The sequence below is a fragment of the Phyllostomus discolor genome, chromosome X, assembly GCF_004126475.2.
Source record: "Phyllostomus discolor isolate MPI-MPIP mPhyDis1 chromosome X, mPhyDis1.pri.v3, whole genome shotgun sequence".
NCBI classification, from domain to species: domain Eukaryota; kingdom Metazoa; phylum Chordata; class Mammalia; order Chiroptera; family Phyllostomidae; genus Phyllostomus; species Phyllostomus discolor.
This window is the reverse complement of record NC_050198.1, coordinates 99597741-99621504: the sequence shown is the minus strand read 5'-3', so window position 1 is coordinate 99621504 and position 23764 is coordinate 99597741. Positions and strand designations below refer to the sequence as shown.

General features: G+C 46.5%; 1 protein-coding gene across 3 annotated transcripts in view; it reads right to left on the bottom strand.

Annotated features, from left to right (window-relative positions):
- The window catches only part of ARHGEF9 (Cdc42 guanine nucleotide exchange factor 9), a 199060-nt gene that overhangs the window by 127407 nt on the left and 47889 nt on the right, over window positions 1-23764 (bottom strand). The window contains exon 1 of one of the 3 annotated variants that reach the window (XM_028522796.2): window positions 1273-1757. The exons of 1 other annotated variant lie outside the window; for it this stretch is intronic. In XM_028522796.2, coding sequence (XP_028378597.1) covers window positions 1273-1302 — 30 coding nt within the window. In that variant the 5' untranslated portion in view covers window positions 1303-1757. Of the gene's footprint in view, window positions 1-1272; window positions 1758-23764 lie in introns of those variants that run through there. One more of the 3 variants, XM_028522798.2, reaches the window with a different exon arrangement.

Sequence of the window (23764 nt, the reverse complement as noted above, 5' to 3'; positions counted from 1 at the left end):
GTTCGGATCTTTCCTGGGTCTACACACATTTGCAAGAGCCCCAATGGGACCCTGGGGAGAGAGACATGTCTGGGATGAAGAGTGTCCTGAAACCCTGGCACATATGAACACAAACTGAATGCCTTGGGGAGCCGCTACAACAGAGGTCTAAGGAAACCCTGAGCAATGGTTCCCAGATTCCCTCCTCCCTTCCAGCATGGGAGCGATAAAGGAGTTAAACACCAGTTTTTGCCCAACCGCTTCAGGCTACTTCCCCTCAGCAGAGGGTTGTGGGTGGCACTGAAGTGTGGGCTGGCATGGCCATCAGGGCCTGCTCACCCAACCCATCGCCCTTCAAGACCCTCTCGCCCTTGCATCCCAGCTGAGGACAAAGGCATGGGGCCCTCCCACCCCCAGAGCCCCAGGCCCTGACTTGAGCTACCCCTGGCTGAGTCAGAGAGGCATCAAGATGCAGCCACCACTTCCTCTCTGCAAGGGAAGTCATTCCAAGGTCTCCAGGTGGGGAAGGGAGCAACATGGCATAAAATGAACTGTTGGAAGATAATATCACACACACTCACACACACACACACACACACACACACACACACGTGCGCATTCCTTGGGATGGGGGTGGGGGTTCTCTTAACTGAATGGGGTCCCATCCCATTTCTAAGATAGGGATTTCTGCAGCTTGTCTTTCCTTGACAAAGCCCCCAAGTATGGACAGGGTGACCCCAGCCCGGGCAAGGAAGGGCTCCTGAGCTCCCAAGCTCCCCTAGACAGCTTCTTGGAGAGTGGCTCCCAGGCCCTCATGCCCTGGAACTGGCCAGAGAGAGGGGGTACACAGCCTATTTGGAGGACTATGCAGTTCTCCCATACTACGTCCTCCAGAATCCCAGGCTTGGTGACTGCTCCCTCCCTCCCAACCCCCCGTGCCAGCTGGCCCGCACCCTGCAAGCCTCACTGCTCACAGAGAGCCCCTCTGCCAGCCCCCTTGCTCCTTTGGCCTTTCAGGTGACCCCCGCTACCATCCCACCCTAATCTCTGGGGTTGGGGGGAGGCTGTAGGAATGCGAAGGAGGATGGGAGGGGGCTTTCTTCGGCAGGCAGGCAGGCGACCAAGGGTTCCTAAAATGGCCACAGCAAGCTCTCTGGTGTCTCAAGGACAGCAGGGAGGGCGGTAGGTAGGCAGAGGCTAGGGGGCTCACTGCATGGCGGCTGGTGGAGGAGCTGGGGGTGGGGCTAGGGGACTGAAGCTCAAGCGGGGGAAGCCAGGGTTATGTGCACTCACCATTCCTGATCCGCCCCTTATCCACTGCATGGTGCCTGCGAAGTCCGGCTTCTCCGAGGCCCCGGTGGCTGGCGCGGGTTGTCTGGGGCTGGCTGGGCTGGCAGGACTGGAGCGAGCGAAAGCCCCAGCGCCCCCTCCGCCTCCCCTCCTCCACAGCCCTACAGCCCAATCCCCTCCGCCCTGGACCTCGCCTTCAGTCAGCTTGTTCCATCCCAGCCGGCAGGCTCTGCCTCTTTGCCCGGCAGCTCTGGGGGTGCTTGGCCGTGGAAGAGGCGTGGGAGGGGGGTCCCAACCGACTGCCTTTGTCCCCGGGCAAGACTTGAGAACTGGGAGGTGGGATGCGGGGAGAGCAGGGGGTGAATAACCTCCGTCTGGGAGAAGACAGCTGCCACCTCTGCCTGCCTCCCACCGTGCTGGAGTTAGAGGCTGTTTATTGTGGGGCTCCCTAATTGTGTCGAGTCAGCGAAAAGTCCTCTCACGAAGTTGCCAGAGGTGTTGGGCCAACCTCCGGAATAAGGAGCTCCTGCCCAGGGGAGCTACGCCAGTACTTGCCCCCCCTCCCTCCCCCTCTGCATACTCCCCTGGGGTCTTCTCTCCTAGTGGGTCCTCCCTGGGGGCTTTCATCTTTATGTCCGCTTTCACTCCTCAGAACAACCCTGCGGGGGCAGGCATTAGTCTCTCCATTTTACAGATTAGTACATGGAGGAGTAGCAATAGGAAGGGGCCTGTTGAAGGTCTCACGAAAAAAGATAAAGTGTTCACTTTACCCTCTGAAGCTTTCCAAGCTTCATTTTGTTCTGTCTCTCTCTCTCTCTCTCTCTCTCCACACACACACACACACACACACACACACACAATTCCGGGATTCTCTCTCCCACCTTCAGGGATATAAAAGGTAGCTTGTCGATGGATGAATTCTCCATTTACTTGTTTTGCTGAGAATGAGTCAAATGAACATCGGCAAAACAGGTAAACAGAGAAACCGCCCACCTCTTCATGATGCCCCCAGTTCTGGGCAATGGAATCCAGGCTGGCACCTGCGCATCTCCTTAGAGTTGGCACCGTGGGTCACATTCACACCCCTCATCCCATACAGCCCTGACAATGGCCGTGTGAGTTGCACATGACAGGGAGTGTTAATTAGCCCCCTGTTATAAGCAAAACACTGAAGCCCAGAGACGGAGACACATCCATACCAGAGCCAAACAAGACAAGAATCCAAGTCTTCTAACCCACAGGGAAGGTCAAGCAAGAATGGGATTCAAAAAAAAAAAAAAAGAAAAGAAAAGAAGAAGGTTGCAGCTTCAGCAAGAAGGAATTAAAATATGGCATCAGAAAGGAGCACCTGAAGGTGACTGGTATGAAGACATCACTGGCATGGCACGTACACAACCTTATTGTCCTCTACTTCCTAGCGAACTGTCCCCACTTCATCCAAGCCATTGCTTTGGCCAAGCATAGCTGGCCAAAGATCAAGGCAGCTGCCTTGATGAGCACCCAATCCTGGGAGGTGCGCAAGCAAAAGCTGAATGGTCCTTTGGCAAAGGATTCCTGAGTTCAATGGAAGCTTAGCCTGCGTGACCTTTCAACTTCCTCCCAAGTCTGATAGTGCAGACATCAGAGATTCTACAATGGCCTCCTCATGGTGTTTCACCCCTGGGCCTTCACTCACATTGAGCCTCATGAATGAACCGCCCCTGACAACCAGTCCACTGAAACTGTCAGGACTTTAATATCTCTTTAAGATCTGGCACGAGGCACACCACCTGTAAGAAGCTTTACTCCAGGATACTGCTTTTACCATCTTTCATCTAATCCTGCAGCACTACCATTTAGCCTTCTCCACTACAAATCATCTTTTACTTACGAGTTGTTACACACTGAGTTGTGTCCTCTAAATATTCCTACATTGAAGCACGAACCACCCATGCCTCAGAATGCGACTGCATGCCCAATGAAATATTACTTGCTCATAAAGAAGAATGAAGTCTTATCATTTGCAACAGCATGGATAGACCTACAGGGTGTTATTACTCTAAGTGAAGTAGGGCAGACAGAGAGAAACAAATGCCATGTGATTTCACTTACATCTGGAATCTAAAGAGCAAAATAAAAACATGGAAACAGACCTACAGGTACGGAGAACAGACTGATGGTCTTCAGAAAGGAGGGGGTTGGAGGGCTGGTTGAAAAAGGTAAGGAGATTGAGAAGTACCAATTGGCAGTTACAAAACAGTCATGGGAATGCAAAGTACATCATAGGGAATACAGTCAATAATATTGTCATAACTATGTACGGTGCCAGGTGGGTACTGGAAATATCAGGGGGACCACTTTGTAAAGTATATGATTATCTAACCACTATGCTGTACACCTGAAAGTAGTGCACAATAGTATCGATGTAAACGGTAATTAAAAATGAAGTTAAAAATAAAAAAGAATGTGTATCTGGAGACAGCATCTTTAAAGCAGTAATTAGGTTTACATAAGGTCATTAGGGTGGGCCCTGGCCCACTACTTTTGGTGTCCTTATGAGAAAAGGAAGCTCCGACAATAATGGGTGCAGAGGGAAGACCATGTGAAGACAAGCGGAAAAGCCAATGACAGAGCTCTCAGAACAAACCAGCTCGACCTTGAACTTTCACCCTTCAGAACTGTGAGAAAATAAATTGGTGTTGTTTAAGCTCTCTAGTCTGCAGTATTTCATTATGGCAGTCCCGGGAAAGTAATATACTCATCATATATACATTTTTCAATTTCTTATCACTTACATGGAATTATAAGTTTTTTTTTTACTACTCACCTTGGTATTTCCTACAATAGAATATCTTGCACATAGGAGATATCCAATAAAAACTTGGACTTTTTTCCCAGTGGATGCATTCATTGAACAATAGTATTGACTGCCTAGCCCTGACTGGTGTGGCTCAGTGGGTTGGGCATCATCTTATAAGGCAAAAGTTTGGTGGTTTGATTCCCAGTCAGGGTACATGCCTGAGTTGTGGGCCAGGTTTCCAGTTGGGGACACACGGGAGGAAACCAACAGGTATTTCTTTTGCACACCAATGCTTCTCTCCCTCTCTTTCTCCCTCCCTTTCCCTCTCTCTAAAAATAAATAAATAAAACCTTTCAAAAAATATTACCTACCACCTATAAGCCAGACATTGTGATGCAATCTCAGGATACAAAACAAAGTTTCTCATGGACTTCACAATCTACTTGAAGTGGAAGAAAGATAGACAATGCATAAGAAAACAAATAAGATAAAGGTTGTGATATATGCTCTGCGGGATATAAATGAATTACATGATAGTGAGTATCCCTGGGATTACACAGTTGTCTATCAATCATGATCCCGTCAGGAAAATAGAAACCTACATCTTTTCCAGAAAGAACATTTAATACAGGGAGCACATTCACACTAGCAGAGAGATAAGAAGCCAAAAGAGGGATGGCAAGGTAAGCTAGAATTTAACAAACAGCTCTGGCTGGTGTGGCTCAGTGGATTGGGCACCACCCTGCGAACCAAAAGGTTTCTGGCTCGATTCCCAGTCAGGGCACATGCCTGGGTTAAGGGCCAGGTGGTGCGAAAGGCTTCAGAAAGAATTGATGTTTCTCTCCCTCTCTTTCTCCCTCCCTTCCTCTCTATCTAAAAATAATTTTAAAAATCATTTAAATTAAAAAAAAAAAGAATTCAGCAACCCCAGAAAACCACTACCACTCCTGGGGCTACATGGATAAGGGGAAAAGATAATCTTGTCGTTACACAGGAATGGGTGCTAGACTGAAGCTAAAAGCATGGGGCGGGTGGCCTGATGGGCCAGGTGCCATGAATGTAGTTGTTCAACAGAAGCTGGAGTCATGCAGGAAATATAGCCACTTGCAAACTCCACTTCTCTACAGCAGAGAGCGGAGGAAATACCGCGCCTTCGTCTTCCTCTTGCCCACCAATGTCCCGCAGCTATTTCCCACAGAACAGAGGAAATGAGACAGAAAGGGGGCCTATGAAATGTAGTCTGAGCGAGACGAGTGAAGAATGGGTCTGAGAGCAAGCGGCCCAGTGTTACTGCATGTGCCTAGAGACTCTTGCAGAAGAACAGATGTTGATTCCAGAGGCAAAGGGGCTATTGAATCCAGTATGACTTCAGCACCTATTTGTCTAGAACCATGTGAACAGACAGACGCAATGTAATGTAGTAGGTAAGAGAATCAGCTCTGGGGCCAGAGCGCTTGGATTCAATTATTGGCTTTGCTACTTATTTGGACAGGTTATTTAATGGTGCACCTCTATACAATGCCCTTCTCTGTGAAACAGGGCTAATAACACTGTCTCCTTCCTAGGATTGTTACGAAGATTTGATTAATTCACTCCATGGAAAGAAAACACTTAGCACAGGGCTTGGCACCCAGCAAGCGTTCAGGACAGGGAAGGAGAAATCCGGAAAAGGGGTTTGCATGATCTTGTGCCCTGGGCCTCTCCCTTGATGCCCTGTGATGTCACAGAAGCCAATTTGGTCCTTAAGCTAGCACCAGCTTTTAGTGGACAGGTGCCAAAGGCTGTCTTCTTTACAGTCATGAGCCACATGAAGAAAGAGGCTGTCTTACGTGTGTTGCCAGGTTAGCACATTCTCCTTATCTGAGTCCATAGTAATTCAAAGAGCCCAGAGTCAGGCTCTGGGGGCAGAGGCCCTACTGCTCCAAGCTGGCTCCAAGCTGGCCCCTTAACTGCCGTGGCTGTGGCTTCATGCAGATCTGAGTAAAGAGCCGAATTCACTGCCGGCGGATAACCTGGGGCAAGTACCCAGCTTCTCTGAGTTTCTGGTTGCAAATCAAACAATGAACACACTGCTTGTTGTTTGTCTAACAGTGTTAAGCAGTCACTTGTCCATAGCTGTCAGAGTCACCAAAGATCTGAAACATTATCTCCTCTAACATTATCATTTTACAAATGAGAAAATACAACCCCTAAGAATGAAAAGGACTCCTAAAGTCACCAAGTAAGTAAGCGGCTGAGCTAGAATGAGAACTTGCACTGTTGATTCTCGACAGTGAGTAGACTGCAGTAGTAAAAAGGGATAAAAGTTAAAAGTATCCACCCTGGCTGGTGTGGCTCAGTGCATTGAGTGCCACCCTTGAACCAAAGAGTCGCCGGTTCGATTCCCAGTCTACGACATGTGCCTGGGTTGCAGGCCAGATCCCCCATAGGGGGCACGTGAGAGGCAACCATATACTGATGTTTCTCTCCCTCTCTTTCTCTCTCCCTTCCCCCTCTCTAAAAGTAAATAAATAAATAAAAATCGTTTTTAAAAAAGTGTCCAACGAGTATAATGCTGGTATTGAGAGCCTAAAGCTAACATCTACATTGTAACTTGTGTTGTTCTGACAAAATGATAGTCAGTACATATATCACTACCTATTCGTATTCATTCATTTACAAACTCAATAAACATGTGCCTCTGTACAGGACGCAATGTGTTAGGCACTGACGATACAGCAATGAACAAGACAGGACCCATTTATTTCCTGATTCCTACTCAATAAACAAGTAAATGAAGGAAGTAAATATGGTCATACAGATGGTGACAAGTGTTACGAAGGAAAGAAAGTGAAAGGACAAAGAGTGACTCTGTGGGAGGAAAGAGAGGCTTTAGATAAACAAGGCTTCTCCAAGGAGATGACATTTCACGTGAGGCCTACAGGCTTACAAGAAGCCATGGAAGGAGGTAGCGGAAAGCATTCCAGGTGCAGAAAAGAGCAAGTCCAAAAGTCAGGATTGAACACAGGCTTGCAGCGTCCCAGGAATTGGAAGCAACATGAGGCTGAAACCTAGAGAAAAAGGAGAGCTGCATTTGCATTCGTAAAAGACCACTGAGGTCGCAATGTGGCGAACAGACTGAAAGTGGGGCCAGGGCTGTACACGCAGGCCATCCACAGCGAAGGTGAGGTTAGAGAGGCAGTAAGAAGGATGAAGACAAGTGATCATCCAGCCACTGAAGTCTTCAATGACTGAGAAAGGATGTCCAGAAAGAAAATGCATCAGCCAGGAATCATGGATAAAGTACCTACTATGTGTCGAGCTCTGTTCTAGCTACTAAAGATACAGGAGTGCACAAGCTAGGCTAGGTCTCTATCCTAAGGCAGGATATTGCAATGGAGAGATTTAGGCATTGAACCCAAAAAAACAATAAATCTAGTAATCTTAGGTACTGAAGAGTTATTAAGAAAAATAATAAATAGGTTGATATCACAGAAGGTAACTGAGGAAGGAGGACACCGTTTTACCTAAGTGGCCAAGGGAGGCTTCTCTGGGAGGCGGCATCTGAATTGATATCAGAGTAATGAGAAGAAACCAGCCACACAAAGATCTGGAGAAAGACCGTTCCAAATTCAGAAGAAACAGCAAAAGCAAAGGTCCAGACATGGCAATGGCAATGACACTGACATATGCAAAAACCAGAAACAGTCCAACATGGTAGGATATAGTGAAGAATAATACAGCAGTGGGAGACGATGCCGGAGAAGCAGGAAGGGCCAGAAAGTCAGGAGATGAAAGCAAGAAGAAGGGATAGGGGGTGGCAGAGGCCAATGGCATGTGCTTCCAAGGAGCCTAGAGTTCTGAAGGCAGGAGAGGAGGAAAGAGAAACATGAGGGATGTCATCCCAAATAAGCTAACACAAAACAATGCAAAGCAAGGTGTTAGGAAAAGTGTGTATAGGTAGGTACCCCATACTATCTAAATATAATCTTGGACTCTTGAGAATAAAAATCCAGCTAGATGGATTGTCAAGGTCATCTAGTCTCTACTCAAAGTCTGGGCCTCAGATCAGCAGCATCAGCATCACCTGGGAGCTTATTAGAAAGAAAGAATCCTGCCCTGGCTGGTATAGCTCAGTGGATTGAGCCCAGGCCTGAGAACCAAAGCATCACTGGTTCGATTCCCAGTCAGGGCATGTGCCTGGGTTGCAAGCCAGGTCCCCAGATTAGGGTGTGCGAGAGGCAACCACCCTTGATGTTTCTCTCCCTCTTTCTCCCTCTCTACCCCTCTCTCTAAAAATAAATAAATAAAATCTTTTTTTTTTAAAAAGGAAGGAAGAATCCCAAGTCCATCCCAGACCTACCAACTCAGCATCAGCATCCTCATAAAATCCTCACTGATTCATGTGCACATTAAAATATAAGAAGCCAAGATCTAAACCAACTCCAGTCACTATGTTGGAGTCCTTGAGATAATAGTGTTTGGCCCCAATAAGAACAGAAAACATCTTCATGTGTATTTGGAAGTATAGTAGTCAGAGATGTTGAGGTCAGCCAGGGTTTCTGATATGAGGAAGAAAGTTTTCTGGGTATGTGTGGGCTTCCTTTCCTCTGTGGAAACATCAGCCGGGAGAGTCATTCACTTAGAAATGCAATTCGTCATCCCTAAGTGTCCCCAGCAGCTCCCTGACTTGGCAGACTGGGGCCAGAGAAGAAACCCAGTGGGCCCCAGAAGTACCTGAAAACTGCTCAGGGAGGAGCAGGGAGGAAGTGACCACACTTGTCTTTCTTCACTCCTCAGCAGGCAGGCATGGAGACGGGCTTAGATGCTACCCAATGGGCTGCTACAGAAAGCACCACACTGCGGACCTGCCCAAACAGCCTCCCCCTAAGGCCACTTTAGCTTGACCATAGGGACCAGCCAGATGAAAAGCCTGCTTTCTCCTCTGTGGCAGGGACCCACTAGCTACTTTCCTCCTCTAAGCTCTCCATGGTCTCTCTTCTGCTCTCTAAGGGGCGTCCAACCTTTGGGCGTCTCTGGGCCACCCTGGAAGAAGAAGAATTGTCTTGGGCCACACATTAAAGACACAAACACTAACAAAAACCGAGGAGCCAAAAATAAAGGTTCTAAGTAAATTCATGATTCTGTGTTGGGCTGCATTCACTGCCATCTTTGGCTGTGGGATGGACACCCCAAAGAAATGACTTCATTTCCTCTCCCTGCTTTTCCTAGCGTGCTTACTTTTCCTCTTTCCCTCCCTCGTTTCTTTTTCCCATGCCATGCCCTCAGCCTCCAACAACTTCCTATCTATCTAAGGAATTTACTTTCCCATCCACCATTTATTTTTCAGCACAAAGGCAGGAGCCAAAATATCTGCAGGACAAATTACAATGACATGAGCAGATTTAACCCCCATCTAGGCAGAGGTGGCACCCCTTGGGCAGATTTAGAGCCTGAGAAGCTCATGAACAATATGTATCTGTTCAAAGATCCTCTGGCAAGCCAAACTCACATGTTAATGTCCAACCTTATGAAGTGGTGAGCTTCCCATCACTGAAGGCATCCAAGCAGAGTCTGGAAAACCACCTGCCAGTGACACGGTAGAATAAATCCTCATTGATGAAAGGCTGCACTAGAGAACCATGCAAACGAGTCAGTGAGCCAGATGAGGAGAGCCCTGGGTGACTGCTAAGTCGCTCTTGACTTGAGATAAGGCATTCTTTCTCTCCCTCTGTCAAACGTGTTCGAGTCTCTCAATGCTTTTTGATCCATGTGTTTATAGTGTAGTGAAGGTCCTTCAGAGGCCACTCCTAGTCCTGGGGGAAGTGGGACAGGCCGAGTGGGAGGAGCTCTGAGCCCCACTTCAACCACAGTGGTTCTCCTTTCATCTGTTTAATACATTAAGTTTCCAGGTAACGTTCCGTTTGATCAAAGAGTTCCTGCTGCTAGAAACAAACAAACCAACCCGGACTACATACATCAGAAGCTGTAAATGGAAAGTCTGGCCTACAGCCCACCACCGTGTTTTCAGTTTGTTGGATGTTCAAATATATATATATATATATATGAATGATAGACCTTACAATGTGATCACCATACCAAGTCTAGGAATCATCAGTCCCCACGCAAAGATATTGCCATAGAGTTCACTATATTCCCTGGGGTGTATACACCATACCTCTGTGGCTTATTTATTGTACAACTGGAAGTGTCTACCTCTTTTTCTCTTTCGCCTTTTTCATCCATCCTCCCCACCACCAGTTTCTTTTCTATGTCTATGAGTTTTGTTGTTGTTGTTGTTGTATTTCTTCATTTGTGTAGTTCTTTTACATTCCACATATAAGTGAAATCATATGGTATTCGTCTTTCTCTGTCAGACTCCGCTTAGCAGAGTACCCTCTAGGTCCATCCATGTTGTAGCGATACGACCCAGCAATTCCACTTCTGGGTATTTAGCCTGAGAATATGAAAACAGTGATTTGAAATGACATATGCTGCCCTATGTGTATGGCAGCATTCTTTAAAGTAGCCAAGATAGGGAAGCAAGCTAAGTACCCATTGATAAATGAATGGATAGAGAAGGTGCGATACGTAAAGGCTGGTATTCCTACCCTGCAACCATCAGCTGGAGCTGAGTGGCAGCTGCCTCCTTTAGAGCCAGACACCCTGGCTAACCTCTGCAGACAGCTAAGTGGCGACGCCTGCCCTCCAGGGCTCTCTGACCTTCAGCTTCTTTAGCCCTGCACAGTTTCAAGCAAACCCAAACTGGGTTGCTCTGGGAATGACTGTGTTTGTAGAGGCAGGTAGTCTATGCAGAACGGTGCTTTTCACACTTTAACGCTCACAGACGTTCTTGTTAAAATAAAGATTCTGAAACAGTAGGTCTGGTGTGGGGCTTGAGGCCCTGCATTTCTAACAGACTCCCCAGGGAAGTGGATGCTGCTGGTCCATGGGCCACACTGGTAGAAGTGAGAGGCCAGTGGAAGAGCAAAGAAGTGAAGGACACAGAGCTATGGCCCTGGCTGGTGTGGCTCAGTGGACTGAGCGCCAGCCTGTGAACCAAAGGGTCACTTGTTCGATTCCCAGTCAGGGCCCATGCCTGGGTTGCAGGCCAGGTCCCCAGTAGGTGGTACACGAGAGGCAACCACACATTGATGTTTCTCTCCCGCTCTTTCTCCCTCCCTTCCCCTCTCTAAAAATAAATAAATAAGTAAATAATTTTTAAAAAGAAGAGAGAACAATCGCCTCTAGCCCCAGCTTTCACAGACCTTCACTGCATTGTGTAAACTGCTAAACCCTCTGTTCAATGTACCTCCTAAGCCATCCACCAGAGAGATGGTGAAAAGACAGGAGGAGACTCTTACAGTCAGAGGAGCACTTAGCTTAGCACAGAAAAGCACTACAAAGACAGCCAGCCAGGAACCTTTTCAATGCAAGGTGACACCCTTTCTAGGGGACTTGCCCCTCCAAGTTGGGATGGCTTGAGCACTTGAGTCATCTCTCAGGTTACCAATGCTGTAAATACTGACTCCTGAACTCCAAGGAAAACTTATTTTTGTTTGTTCGTTTGTTTTGGTGAATGTGCTGAGGAGGGTCAGGGAGAGAAGTGAAAAGAAGAGGAGAGGAAAACCCAAGAGGAGGGTGAGTAGAAAGGGAGAGAAGGAAGAAGAGAAGAGATAAAATGAAAGAAGAAAAGAAGGGAAGAAAGAAGAGACAGAAGGATAAAATGAAGGGGAAAGAAGAAGGAGGGAGGGGCAGTGGTGGCTGAAAAGGAAGGGGGAAGGGGGAGGAAGGGGGAGAGGAAGGGGAGGGGAGAGGGAGAAGGGGAGGAAGGGGAAAGAGCTGAGCTTAAGAGATCAAAGCTAAGGCCTTTCCTAAGGAGTCCTCCCTTGCTGGACTCCTCCATCCTTATCCCCACCCCTCCTCCCAGTAGGACATCCTCCCTCACAGCAAGACCCTCAGGTCCCTTTCCTGCTGTGAAGTGCTATGATCCTCGGAAATGCTGTGGCAACAGCAGGCGCCCAGCCTGGCCTCCTGGCCAGCCAATGATGACCAGTCTCCCCTTCCTCACCTTTGGCACAGCAGGGGACCCCCCACACCCATGCTTCCCCTTGCTGGTACGGGTATATTGACAGAGTTTATCAGGCTGCTCTAGAAGGCCAGGGCTGAGGGTCAGACTGGGGAGGAAGAGAGAAGACTTCATTGCTACAACATCTATTATTAGTTGTCAAGTCCTGTTGGCTCTATCCTTATGACATTTGTTCCGCGTGTCCCTTCCTCTCTAAATCCATGACCATTGCTCCAAGTCCAGCCCTCATTTATGTCTTTTCCAAACTGTCACATCAGCCCCCTAATTGCCCACCTGCTTCCACTTCAGCTGCCCTCCAATCCATTCTCGCACTGCTGCCAGACTTCGAACCCTAAGGGCTGATCCTCCTCTGATGAAACAGTTTTAAGGACTCCCCATTGGCTCCAGGGTAAAGCTCACACTCTAGCAAGGCATTAACAATTCTCCCCACCTGGCCCTAAATCCTCCTTAGTCCCTCTCGGGGGTGTCCAACCTTTTGCATCTCTGGGCCACATTAGGAGAACAAGGGTTGTCTTAGGTCACACATTACATACATTGCAACACATAATGATGAAAAGAATCTCGTCATGTTTTCAGTAATTTATGATTTTGTGTTGGGCTGCATTCATAGCCATCCTGGGCCACGGATTGGACACCTCTTCACATATTCACGCTTTTCAGCTCACACGTTTTTGTTTTGTTTTGCTTTGTTTTAATAGCCTCTGAGAATTTCTTCCCTCCTTCTGCTTGCCTAAGCCCTAGCCATCCACTCAGGTCAGGCTCAAGAGCATCTCTTTTACAAAACTCCAACCCAAGATGAAAGCAATCGCCCTTTCTACACATGCCCATGACATTTTGCCGATTCTGAACTTGTCTCCCCCACATCTCACTTTTCCATAGCCTCTGGCAGAGCACCTAGTGTTGAGGAACTGCAAAAATATTTGTGCCCTGGTTGGCGTAGCTCAGTGGATTGAATGCGGGCTGTGAACCAAAGTGTTGCAGGTTCGATTCCCAGTCAGGGTACATACCTGGGTTGCAGGCCACAGCCCCCAGCAACCACACATTGATATTTCTCTCTTTCTCCCTCCCTTCCCTCTCTAAAAACAAATAAATATTTAAAAAAATATTTGTTGAATGAATTGATGTTCAGAGGAAGGAGAAAACATGGCTGAGGTTGAGTTCAGAGAAGGGCAGAGCAAATTCCAAAACGGGTAGAGCGAGCCATGCAGGGTCAAACTTTCACCAGGCACTCTGAAACATGCTACTGGGTGCCTCAATCTCTCACCCCCACCCCAATGCCTGTCTTCATTGCTCACATGCCAGGCATAAAATGACCCTGTCTGTGGCTGAAGACATTTTAGAAGCCTTTGAGAAATGGAAATGGCCTTGAAAATGGGCAAATGGGCACCCATCTTAAAGCAGTGATTTTCAAAGGGTGATTTGCAAGCCTTTAATGAATGGTGAAGTGGACCCATTTGAGTGGTAAAATCAATTAGGTGTGCCCTGACCAGGATTTTTTAAAAGATCTTATTTAGACAGAAGGGAAAGGAGGGAGAAAGAGAAGGAGAGGAACATCAATGTGTGGTTGCCTCTCATGCGCCCCCTACTGGGACCTGGCCTGAGACCCAGGCATGTGCCCTGACTGGGAATTGAACCTGTGACCTTTTGGTTTGCAGGCCGGCACTCAACCCACTGAGCCACACCAGCCAGGGCTCTTTTCAGTTCTTTATTCAAACAATATTTATTGGGTGGCCTCTATGTGCCAGGGACATCCTATTGCTAGATTGAGGATATTTTGCTGAAAAAAAAAACACTGAAAATCCTTGCTTTCATGGAGCTTATATTCCAGCAGGAAGAGACCCATGCCAAAGAAACAAGTAAATAAAATGTATGGTACATAAGCCCTGGCTGGTGTGGCACAGTGGATTGTGTGCTGGTCTATGAACCAACGGGTCACCGGTTTGATTCCCAGTCAGGGCACATGCCTGGGTTGCAAGCCACGTCCCCAGCAAGGGGCACATGAGAGGCAACCACACATTGATGTTTTTCTTCCTCTCTTTCTCCTTCCTTTCCCCTCTCTAAAAATAAATAAATAAAATCTTTTTAAAAAATGTATGGTACATCAGACTGTTACAGTTATAATTATAATTCCTATTGGGGAAAAAGAGCAAAGAGGAGGATGGTGTGGCAAGTGTGCAGTTTTTAAAAGGACGGTCAGGGACAGTCTCACTGAGAAAAAGATATGTGAAAGAGACCTTCATCGGGTAAGAAAGTGATGCAGACACTTCAGGCCAAAGTGTTCTGGGTGAAAGGAATATCAAGCAAGGCCTTACTGCTGGAGCATGCCTGGTGGCTGTGAAGAAGAGAGGGGAGGCCAGTTTGACAGGAGTGAAGTGAGCACTGGACACTTGGGTGGCAGGTGAGGTCGCGGAGGCAAGGCGGGCTGGGCCAGTGGAGTCTGAGGGATTATTGTGAGGATTAGGCGGTGACTCAGAGCGACATGGGAGGTAGCTGAAGGCTTTTGAGCAGAGGAGTAATGTGTGATGTGATGTGAGTGAAGTTTTACCAAGCTCACTTTGCCTGCTGTGTAGTGAACTGACTCTAAGGGGTTAAGGGTCAGAGAGCAGTAAGAAGAGTATTCTTAATAAGAGATGATGGTGGTTCAGACTAGGATGGTAGCGGGGAAATAGTGAGAAGTAATTGATTCTACATAAATTTTGAAGGTAGGACCAACAGGATTTCCAGAGGAATTGGATGTGGGGTGTGAGGGTGAATGAGTCATTAAGTATTTTGGTCTGACTAACTAGAAGGAAGCCTGTGAAAGTTACTATTATTGGTACTGTATTTTGCCATGTATAATGTGTACCTTTTTGCCCAAGTTTTTGAGGAAAAAATAAGGATGAACATTATATATGGGTAGTACTAATTCTGTATCTATATAAATGTTTTTAACTTTTAAACTATTTTTAAGCTTTTATTTATTTATTTTTTAGAGAGAGAAGAGAGGGGGAGAGAGAGAGGGAGAGGGAGAGAGAGAGAGAGAGATGTGTGGTTGCTGGGGGTTATGGCCTGCAACCCAGGAATGTACCCTGGCTGGGAATCGAACCTGCGACACTTTGGTTCACAGCCTGCGCTCAATCCACTGAGCTACGCCAGCCAGGGCCCTGTTTTTAATTTTTTTATTTATGCTTATGTGTTAAAAGTGTGACTCTAGAAAGCAATAATGATATCCGTATGCAAAATAATACCCTGGGATATGACCATCGGTTTTGTTTCTGAGTATAGATAAATAAATGATTGAATTAAATGGAAAGCTTTTTTTCCTGAAACTTTGGGCTGAAAACATGGGTATGCATTATCCACAGGAGTGCATTATCCACAGGAGTGCATTATCCACAGGAGTGCATTATCCACAGCAAAATATGGTAACTGACATAGGGAAGAATGCAGGAGAAACAGATGTGGGGTTTTATATCAAGAGCTCAGTTTGAGACATTAAGCTTGAAATACCTATTCGATATACAAGTGGAGATGTTAAGTAGGCAGTTAGACATATGTGCTGAGGGAGGCCAGGCCGGAGATATAAATTTGGGAGTCATTAATGTGTAAATGTTACTTAAAGCCAGGAGGTTGGATGAAGTCACTGAAGAAGGGAGTACACATGGAGGAGAGAGGAAGTCCAAGGACTGGGCCCTGGGGCCTTCTAACATGTTTAAAAAAATTTTTATTGTTGTTCAAGTATAGTTGCCTCCATTCCCTGCCCCCGCCTCTCCCCCCACCCAACTGATCTCCACCTCCCACCCTCGTTTGGTTTTGTCCCTGTGTCCTTTATACATGTTCCTAGACAACCCTTTCCCTCCTTATCCCCTGCCCCCTCCCCTCTGGTTACTGTCATTTTGCTCTGTATCTCCATGCCTCATTTAAAGGCTGAGGAAGTGAAGATAAAATTGCAAAGGAGTCTCAGAAGGAAGAGTCAGTGAGGTAGGAGTAACACCAAGGGTGTGGTGTCCTGGAAACCAAGGACCAGAGAGTAAAAAACAAAATAAAGAGAGGATAGACAACAGAAGTAAATTAATAAAATTGGCCTAAGGCCTTCCAAGAAAATAATAACGGAGGCGTCAACTCTGTCAAGCAATGCTGAGAGTGGTTCTTTTAGGGTAGGGGTGTCACATTCATTTTCCTGGGGGGCCACATCAGCCTCATGGTTGCCTTCAAAGGGCCCAATGTAATCTCAACTCCTTAACAGTTACGGAGTAGTTACATTTATGCAGTCCTAAAATTATTTAAGCCCTTTGAAGGCAACCACGAGGCTGAGGTGGCCCTGGGTTAAAATGAGTTCAACATCCCTGTTTTAGGGGCTGAGAAGGGGGCTAGCCCCATGGCAAGCTGATGCAATGCTGGTGCATGTTCTTAGGGAAGCGGGAAGACTTGCTCCGGAACAGCTCCCTCAGCGGCCTCCATAGAGGCAGAGTAGCATCAAGTTTCTGGTCCAGTGCACATGGGCCTGGGCTGGATGGGCCAGCAATGCTGCGTGCTGGGTATGTCATCTGAGGCATTTAATACAGAGAACAGAACCCTGAAGAATCTGGCCCACCAGTCACAGATGTACAAGGAGTATCTACACATAGGGCATAATCAGAAGCACATCAGAGAGGCCTCACTCCCCAACCGTGCCTCTCCCACTCCTAAATCAGATTTTAGGCTTTCTTTTTTTTTAGGATTTTATTTATTTATTTTTAGAGAGGGAAGGGAGGGAGAAAGAGAGAGAGAGAGAGAGAGAGAGAGAGAGAGAGATATCAATGTGCGGTTGCTGGGGGCCGTGGCTTGCAACCTAGGCATGTGCCCTGACTGAGAATCAAACCTGCGATGCTTTGGTTCACAGCCCGTGCTCAATCCACTAAGCTACGCCAGCCAGGGCTTAGGCTTTCTTGTTTCTTCAGCAAACACTATGTGCAAGGCACTGCTCTAAGCATTTATAAATAATAACTCAGTGAATCCTTACAGCAACCCAGTGAGGTACATTCTGTAAGTATCCCATTTTTACAGGTGAAGAAACTGAGGCAGGGAGAAGCTATATGACTTGTTCAGTTGCATGCAGTTAGTGAAAGATGGAGCCTGGATTTTAACCCTGCCATATCCAGTGTAAATGCTCTTAACCTTTAATACCAGGTACTAGCAGGTGTGGGCCAGATCCTGCCCACCACCAGTGTTTGTGAATTTTGTACATTTCTAAAGCATTGTTCAAAACAGAAAAGAGCCCTGGCTGGTGAGGCTCAGTGGATTGAGCGTGAGCCTGTGAACCAAAGGGTCGCAGGTTCGATTTCTAGTCAGGGCACATGTCTGAGTTGCAGGCCAGGTCCCCAGTAGGGGATGCATAAGAGGTAACCACACATTGATGTTTCTCTCCCTCTTTTCCTTTCTCCCTTCTCTTCTCTCCGAAATAAATAAATAAAACATTAAAAAGAAAAAGAAAAAGATGCAACAGGGACCTAATGTGGCCCACAAAGGCTAAATTCTTTATTATCTGGTCCTTTAATGAAAAAGTTTAGCAGCCCTCATTCCACACTTTAAAACAGTAAATATAATACCTCTAACTGGTCTGCGCATAGACCAAATAATATGATTCATATAAAGCGCCTGTAGTTGCTCAAAATGGAGTTTTTATGATTAACTTTCTACTTCTTCTGCCATCAGCTCTTTGCTTCCAGCACTATCCCCAGAGGAATTTCTCCTAGATTTGATTCATTATAAGCCCCTCCCGCCATCCTCCTTCGAGGTTTGCTGAAAAGTTTCAAACATAATCAAGCTGGACAATAATATCAATCATTTTAGTGGGTGTCACACATTAAAAAAATTTAAATTCAACAAGACTTGCAGTGGCCTTCGAAATTCGAAGTGAATTGGATGAAGCAAGCAGGTTCTATGTAAGGAAGTTTTGAGGACAAATGGTAAATAAGGAAGTAAGTATTTTTCCCAGATGACAATTCCAGAATAAGAAATCAATATATGACAGGTTATGTTTCTTAGAAAAGTAAAATTTAAAATAGATATCTCAACAGTTTTAAAGAAAGTAATCTTTCATGTGGCTATTACATATAAGAGAAAATATAGACAGCTTCAGAGATCAAAGACTCCATAGAGATTTTCTAGTCAAACACCTTCAGATTAAAGAGTGGGAATTTGAAGTCCAGATGTTACTGTGGGTTTTTAGCTACAAAAGGGGAGCAAAGGAACTAGACACTGAGCTTAATAAAATGGGGAGCATAGCCTGCTTGCTAGCCAGGAAGCTACAGCTTCACACTCCAGAGGACCACAGCACTGTGCTCCACCAAGGGGATTAACACTCCTCCCTTTCCCCTTCCGGGTACCGGATTGTTGGGGGATGCATTAGGGAGGTTTTGGACCCTAGAGGTCTGTCAGTCTAACTGGAGGATGGACTGTATCCAAAGCCTGAGGAAACTTGGGAAGTTGATTGGCCATTTAGAGAAAGCACCTGGTCCCGTCCCAAATCCCAGATCCTGGTTACAGCCCCAAGGGAACAAAGAAGCTCTCTCTTGCTAGTGACGCACATTGCACAGTTCACGCACCTGTTCTCTCCATGGCCACATGGCCTTAGCAGCCACGTGGTCCGTGGTCCCCAGGAGGGAGCCCAAATACCAAAGCACAATGACTACAGCTGGAAGCACACACTAAGCTAGCCAGATGTTAGACTGGACCGTCCCTTAATGTAGAGCAGAAACTCTGGGCAGTGGCCTTCATCCTGGCCCTACTGAAGACAAGATTGGACTTTTTCCATGGTCAGATGGACAGAGATGGGACCTTGGGAAGTCAGAAGGGGAACGCCCTTAATTATACATCATAAATAAACCGTCCCACAAAGCCCCATCTCAGGGCATTTCCTGTGCGCATCTTAGGAAATTACTTCCCTTTAGATAGTGCAGAACCTTACTTCCACCGATACCACAGAGACAGGAAGACACTCACACAGTCATACAACGCTTGTGGGCTAGAATCCCGTTGTCTAAATTCGGTGCTCTTTCCATTACACCAGGGCCTGAACTAGTGTGCTGGGGCTGGATTCTATGTTTAGGTTGTACCACAGTCTTTTTTTAAAGAAGTTGATGCAGCATTTAAAAGGCAGACTATTGCCCAGGAAAACCTGGATTTCCAAATTCCATTGAATAAAATCAGAAGATCTGGCACAACAGGTCCACTCTTCCAAGTGGCCAAAATCCAGTGGAGCTGAGCGCGGGCTGCCTCCTTTCAAAGCGCATGTGCTCTCCAGTTGGCTCCGCTGCCCACTACTTCCAAATGCATTCAGTCTGCAATATCTTACATTGCTGACCAACCGAATCCCTATAAGCATTACTGGTTGACCCCTGCCACCCTAAACCTTGCTACATTCTCCAAAAAAAGGGGGGGATAAACTCCCTTCTCAGGGATCCCAGGAAGAACACAGGCTGAGGATGCAGAGCCATGGATTATGGTAAAAGGCTTGTTTCTTAGCCCTGGCTGGCGTAGCTCAGTGGACTGAGCGTGGGCTGGGAACCAAAGCACTGCAGGTTCGATTCCCAGCCAGGGCACATGCCTGGGTTGCAGGCCACAGCCCCCAGCAACCACACATGGATGTCTGCCTGTCTGTCTGTCTGTCTCTCTCTCTCTCCCCCTCCCTCCCTTCCCTCTCTAAAAATAAATAAATCTTAAAAAAGGCTTGTTTCTCAGTGTTAACAGCTGTGGTAGAGAGAGTATTAGTTACCTACCAACAACCCATGGTCCCCTTTTCTTCAGTAGGAACGTTCCTTAGCCTTCTTTGCTAAGCGCCCAATAAGAAGTTCTTGGAAGCTCTTAGGTGGAACTTCCAGGACAGCTCCTTAAAGTGATAGCAGGTGACATTTGCCCTTCCCACTGTTTGTAATATGGATGTGACAGCTGGAGTTCCAGTAGCCATCCTGTGACCTTGAGGATGAAGACCACGTGCTGAGGAAGATGCGGTTACCATCACAGCCCTAAAAAGCCTACTTCCAGATCTTTTTCAGATGATTAAAAAAGTAAATGTCTGCCTTACCTGAGGCACTATTATATCTTGATTTTGCTACTAGCAACCGAATGTAATACCTAATGGATAAAATAATAAGGGTTTTTGGCCTTCAGGTGCTAAAGATAAATGGTGGGAGAAGCATATAGTTAGGTATAACTCTGATAACTACCTTACATTTGTAAAATACATAAAAAAAAATCTTTGTCTTGGTCCCTCTCCCTGCCTCAGGAATTTTACTTCTAATTCATAAATGATTTTTTTTTATTGTTGTGCCTCTAATGAAGTGTACATACCTGTTCTTTTAAAGACTTTATTTATTTTATTTTTAGACAGAGAGGAAGAGAGAGAGGGGGAAAGAAACATCAATGTGTGGTTGCCTCTCCTGCGCCCCCTACCGAGGACCTGGCCCACAACCCAGGCATGTGACCTGACTGGGAATTGAAGTGGCGACCCTTTGGTTTGCAGTCCGTGCTCAATCCACTGAGCCACACCAGTCAGGGTCATACCTGTTCTTTAAATAAATGTCTACATACTGGATTCACTGTGATAGACATGTGAGCCTGGCATTGTACTAGGCATTCAGTGTATATGGTTAAATGAGACTCCACCCTAACCTGGTTGGGGCATCTGCAGCCCAGTTGGGTGGATAAGCAAATACACTCTGTAGTTAGATTGCTTGGACTCAAATTCTAACTGCACCACTTCTTAGCTGTGGGACCCTGGACAACCTACTTAACCTCTGCTTGCTTGTTTCCTCATCTGTAAAATGGAACTAGTAATATTTTTGACTTCAGAGGGGTAATTGTGAGGATTATATGAGCTCAGTACCTGTAAAACACTTAGAATTGTGCCTGACACATGATGTGGTAAGCCGAACAAAGGTTACACCACAAAAGGAAATGAAGGCAGCGGGTGGAATTAAGGTTGCTAATCAATGACTTTAAAATAGGGAGATTATCCCGGATTACCCATTGGACTCAATGTCATGACAAAGGTGCTTAAATGTGGATGAGGAAGGCAGAAGTTTTGGTTTCAGAGTGATGTGATGTGAAAAAGACTTAACCAGCCCTGGCTGGCACCGCTCAGGGGATCGAGCACCAGCCTGCGAACCACAGGGTCGCCAGTTCGATTCCCGGGTAGGGCACACGCCTGGGTTGCAGGCCAGGTCTCCAGTAGGGGGTACTGGAAAGACAACCACACATGGATGCCTCTCTCTCTCTCTGTCTCCCTCCGTTCCCCTCTCTAAAAATAAATAAATAAATAAACAAGACTTGACCAGCCATTGCTGGCATTAAAGACAGAAGATAGCCAGGAGCTGAAAAAAAAATGCTGGCAGCCTCTGGGAGCTGGAAAAAGCAGGGAACACGCTGTGCCTGAAAGCCCCTGTAAAGGAATGCCCTCTTGCTGACACCTTCATTTCAGCTAGTGAGCCCCATCATGAGCTCGTGGTAATTGGTTCAGCAGCAACAGGAAATACATCCATATGGTAAGTGCACTATAAACACACACACACACACACACACCTCTTCATGCAAGGCTGTATTTGCTGGAAAAAGTGCAGGTAGTTTTCATCGGATCTATTCAAACTATCCTTATTTTACAGCTGGGGAGGCTGAGGTCTGGAAACAAGTCAATGACAAGTGAGTGAACGGCAGGGGGCTTTCCCCTCACTGGGTGCCCGCAACTGGCTGAGTGGCTACTCTGGGACTTGTCTTCCCCACTCCAGCAGGAGCAGTTTTGCAGACAGACTCGCACATCTGCTGTAACTAACTGTGGAAATTGGTTGCTAAGCCATGCAATTGGTTGCTAGGCTTCCTTCCCCCTTTCAGGCCCCAACACACTTCAGCAACTGGAAGTTAATAATCTGCCAGCAAATTAAATTTGGAGAAAAAAAAACATCAGATGGTATGTTCATTGGGGAGCCAGGTGATCCCCCCCTCCTGTCAGGTGGCTCCCTGACCTTCTACAGGATGCACTCCCAGTGTGACCACTGCTTCTCCGCCGGATGCATGAACTGTGGACCTCTGTGAATTTAAAGGGGACCACAAGCATTTCTTTGAGCCACTAATGAACATCCTCATGCCTTTCCCTGAGCACTTCTCTTGGCCTCAAATGCCCTATGCTCACGTTACCCACAGTCGTTAGCGAAGGGGTGATTACAGGCGGTGGGAGGCTTTATTGCATAAGGCAGATGTTCTCACCCCTGGTTCTGTGAGAGTATATGAGAACTGCCCAGAAGCTTTGCGAAGACACAGATGCTGAAGCCCCACCCCAGACATTCAAATTTAATTCTACTGGGTGGGGCCTTGACATGAGTCTAAAAAAAAAAAAAAACTTCCCAGGTGATCCTCATATGCAACTAAGGGTGAGCACCAATGGGTAAGTGGTTCAGAATAGGGATGCACAGCTCAGAGTCCAGCTCTGCTATTCACTGTTTCTGCAAAGCTGGGCAAGTTGTCTAACCCCTCTGGGCTATGGCCTCCCCATCTGTAAGAAAAGACAGCACCCCTATTGTAGGGAACCATTTTGTTTCAGTCTGGCACATGTGACTCAGCTCCGTATGGAAACCCTACAGAAGGGAGGTGGTGGGCAGGAGCCAGACCCTCAAACCGGTTTTCCCGTGGGAATGAGGCCTAGAAAATGCATCCAGACTGTTACGGCTTGCTCTTGCTAAAACTCCCTCACCCTGGTCTGAAACAGTCGATGTTTATTGCCTGCCTTCAAGGTAATTTCCAAAGCCTATGTGAATTTTCCCAAGGATGGAACTAAACAGCTCGCCACCTTTCCATTCTGCATTTGTTATTTTCATGTCTTTGTACCTAAAATATAGACAACAATATTCTATGCAATAGATAATAAATCCTTCTTTGAGGTAAGACCTGAGAAAAACAATAAAAACATGTCCAGGCAACAGTCAGTGTGCTATCCCCTTAAGAGAGTGGCCAAGGCGCTCTCCCCTTGAGAGAGGCGGTCGCAGGACTCTCATGTTAAGAGAGTGCCATCCCATCCCTTTTTCTCCACGGGACTGCCATAGCCTGTGCATTTATTCTCGTCTTCAGTCACAACACCCAGACTCTGCTGGTCGGAGTCTGCCACACCCTTTAGAATAACTTTGTCAGGAGGATTAAATGAGTTAGTACATGTAAAACACTCAGAACAGGATTTAGAAGCAATTAGTGCCAAAGCAAAATGAAATTATTGATTTGCAGCACTTAGAATTGCTCCTAGCGTAGAGTAAGTATTCAACCAATGCTAGCTATTATTAAATCAACAAAATCTTTTAATAGATGCTTATTTCAAGTGTGCATTTAGAAACAGAAAATGAAAAACAATTTATAGCAGCAGTATAAAGCTCTTTTTGAAGTTCTCAAATTTTTCAAAAGTGAGTCGCCTGAAGGGAAAATACTAAGTAAAATGGTGCCTGTAAAGGGGAAAAATTCTGAAATTTGAGAAGTGCAGCCCTAACCTCTCTCCACACCCCCTCCTCCCAGCAAATCAAATCCATATTCCCATTCCTAACTCTTCCTTCAAAGCCAGCATTGCAGACGGCACCTTCCTCAGAAAGTCTCCCTGATTTCACCTGCAAATGGTTTCCTCCTACCCTGAATTCCCGCAGCTCCTTCCTCTTATA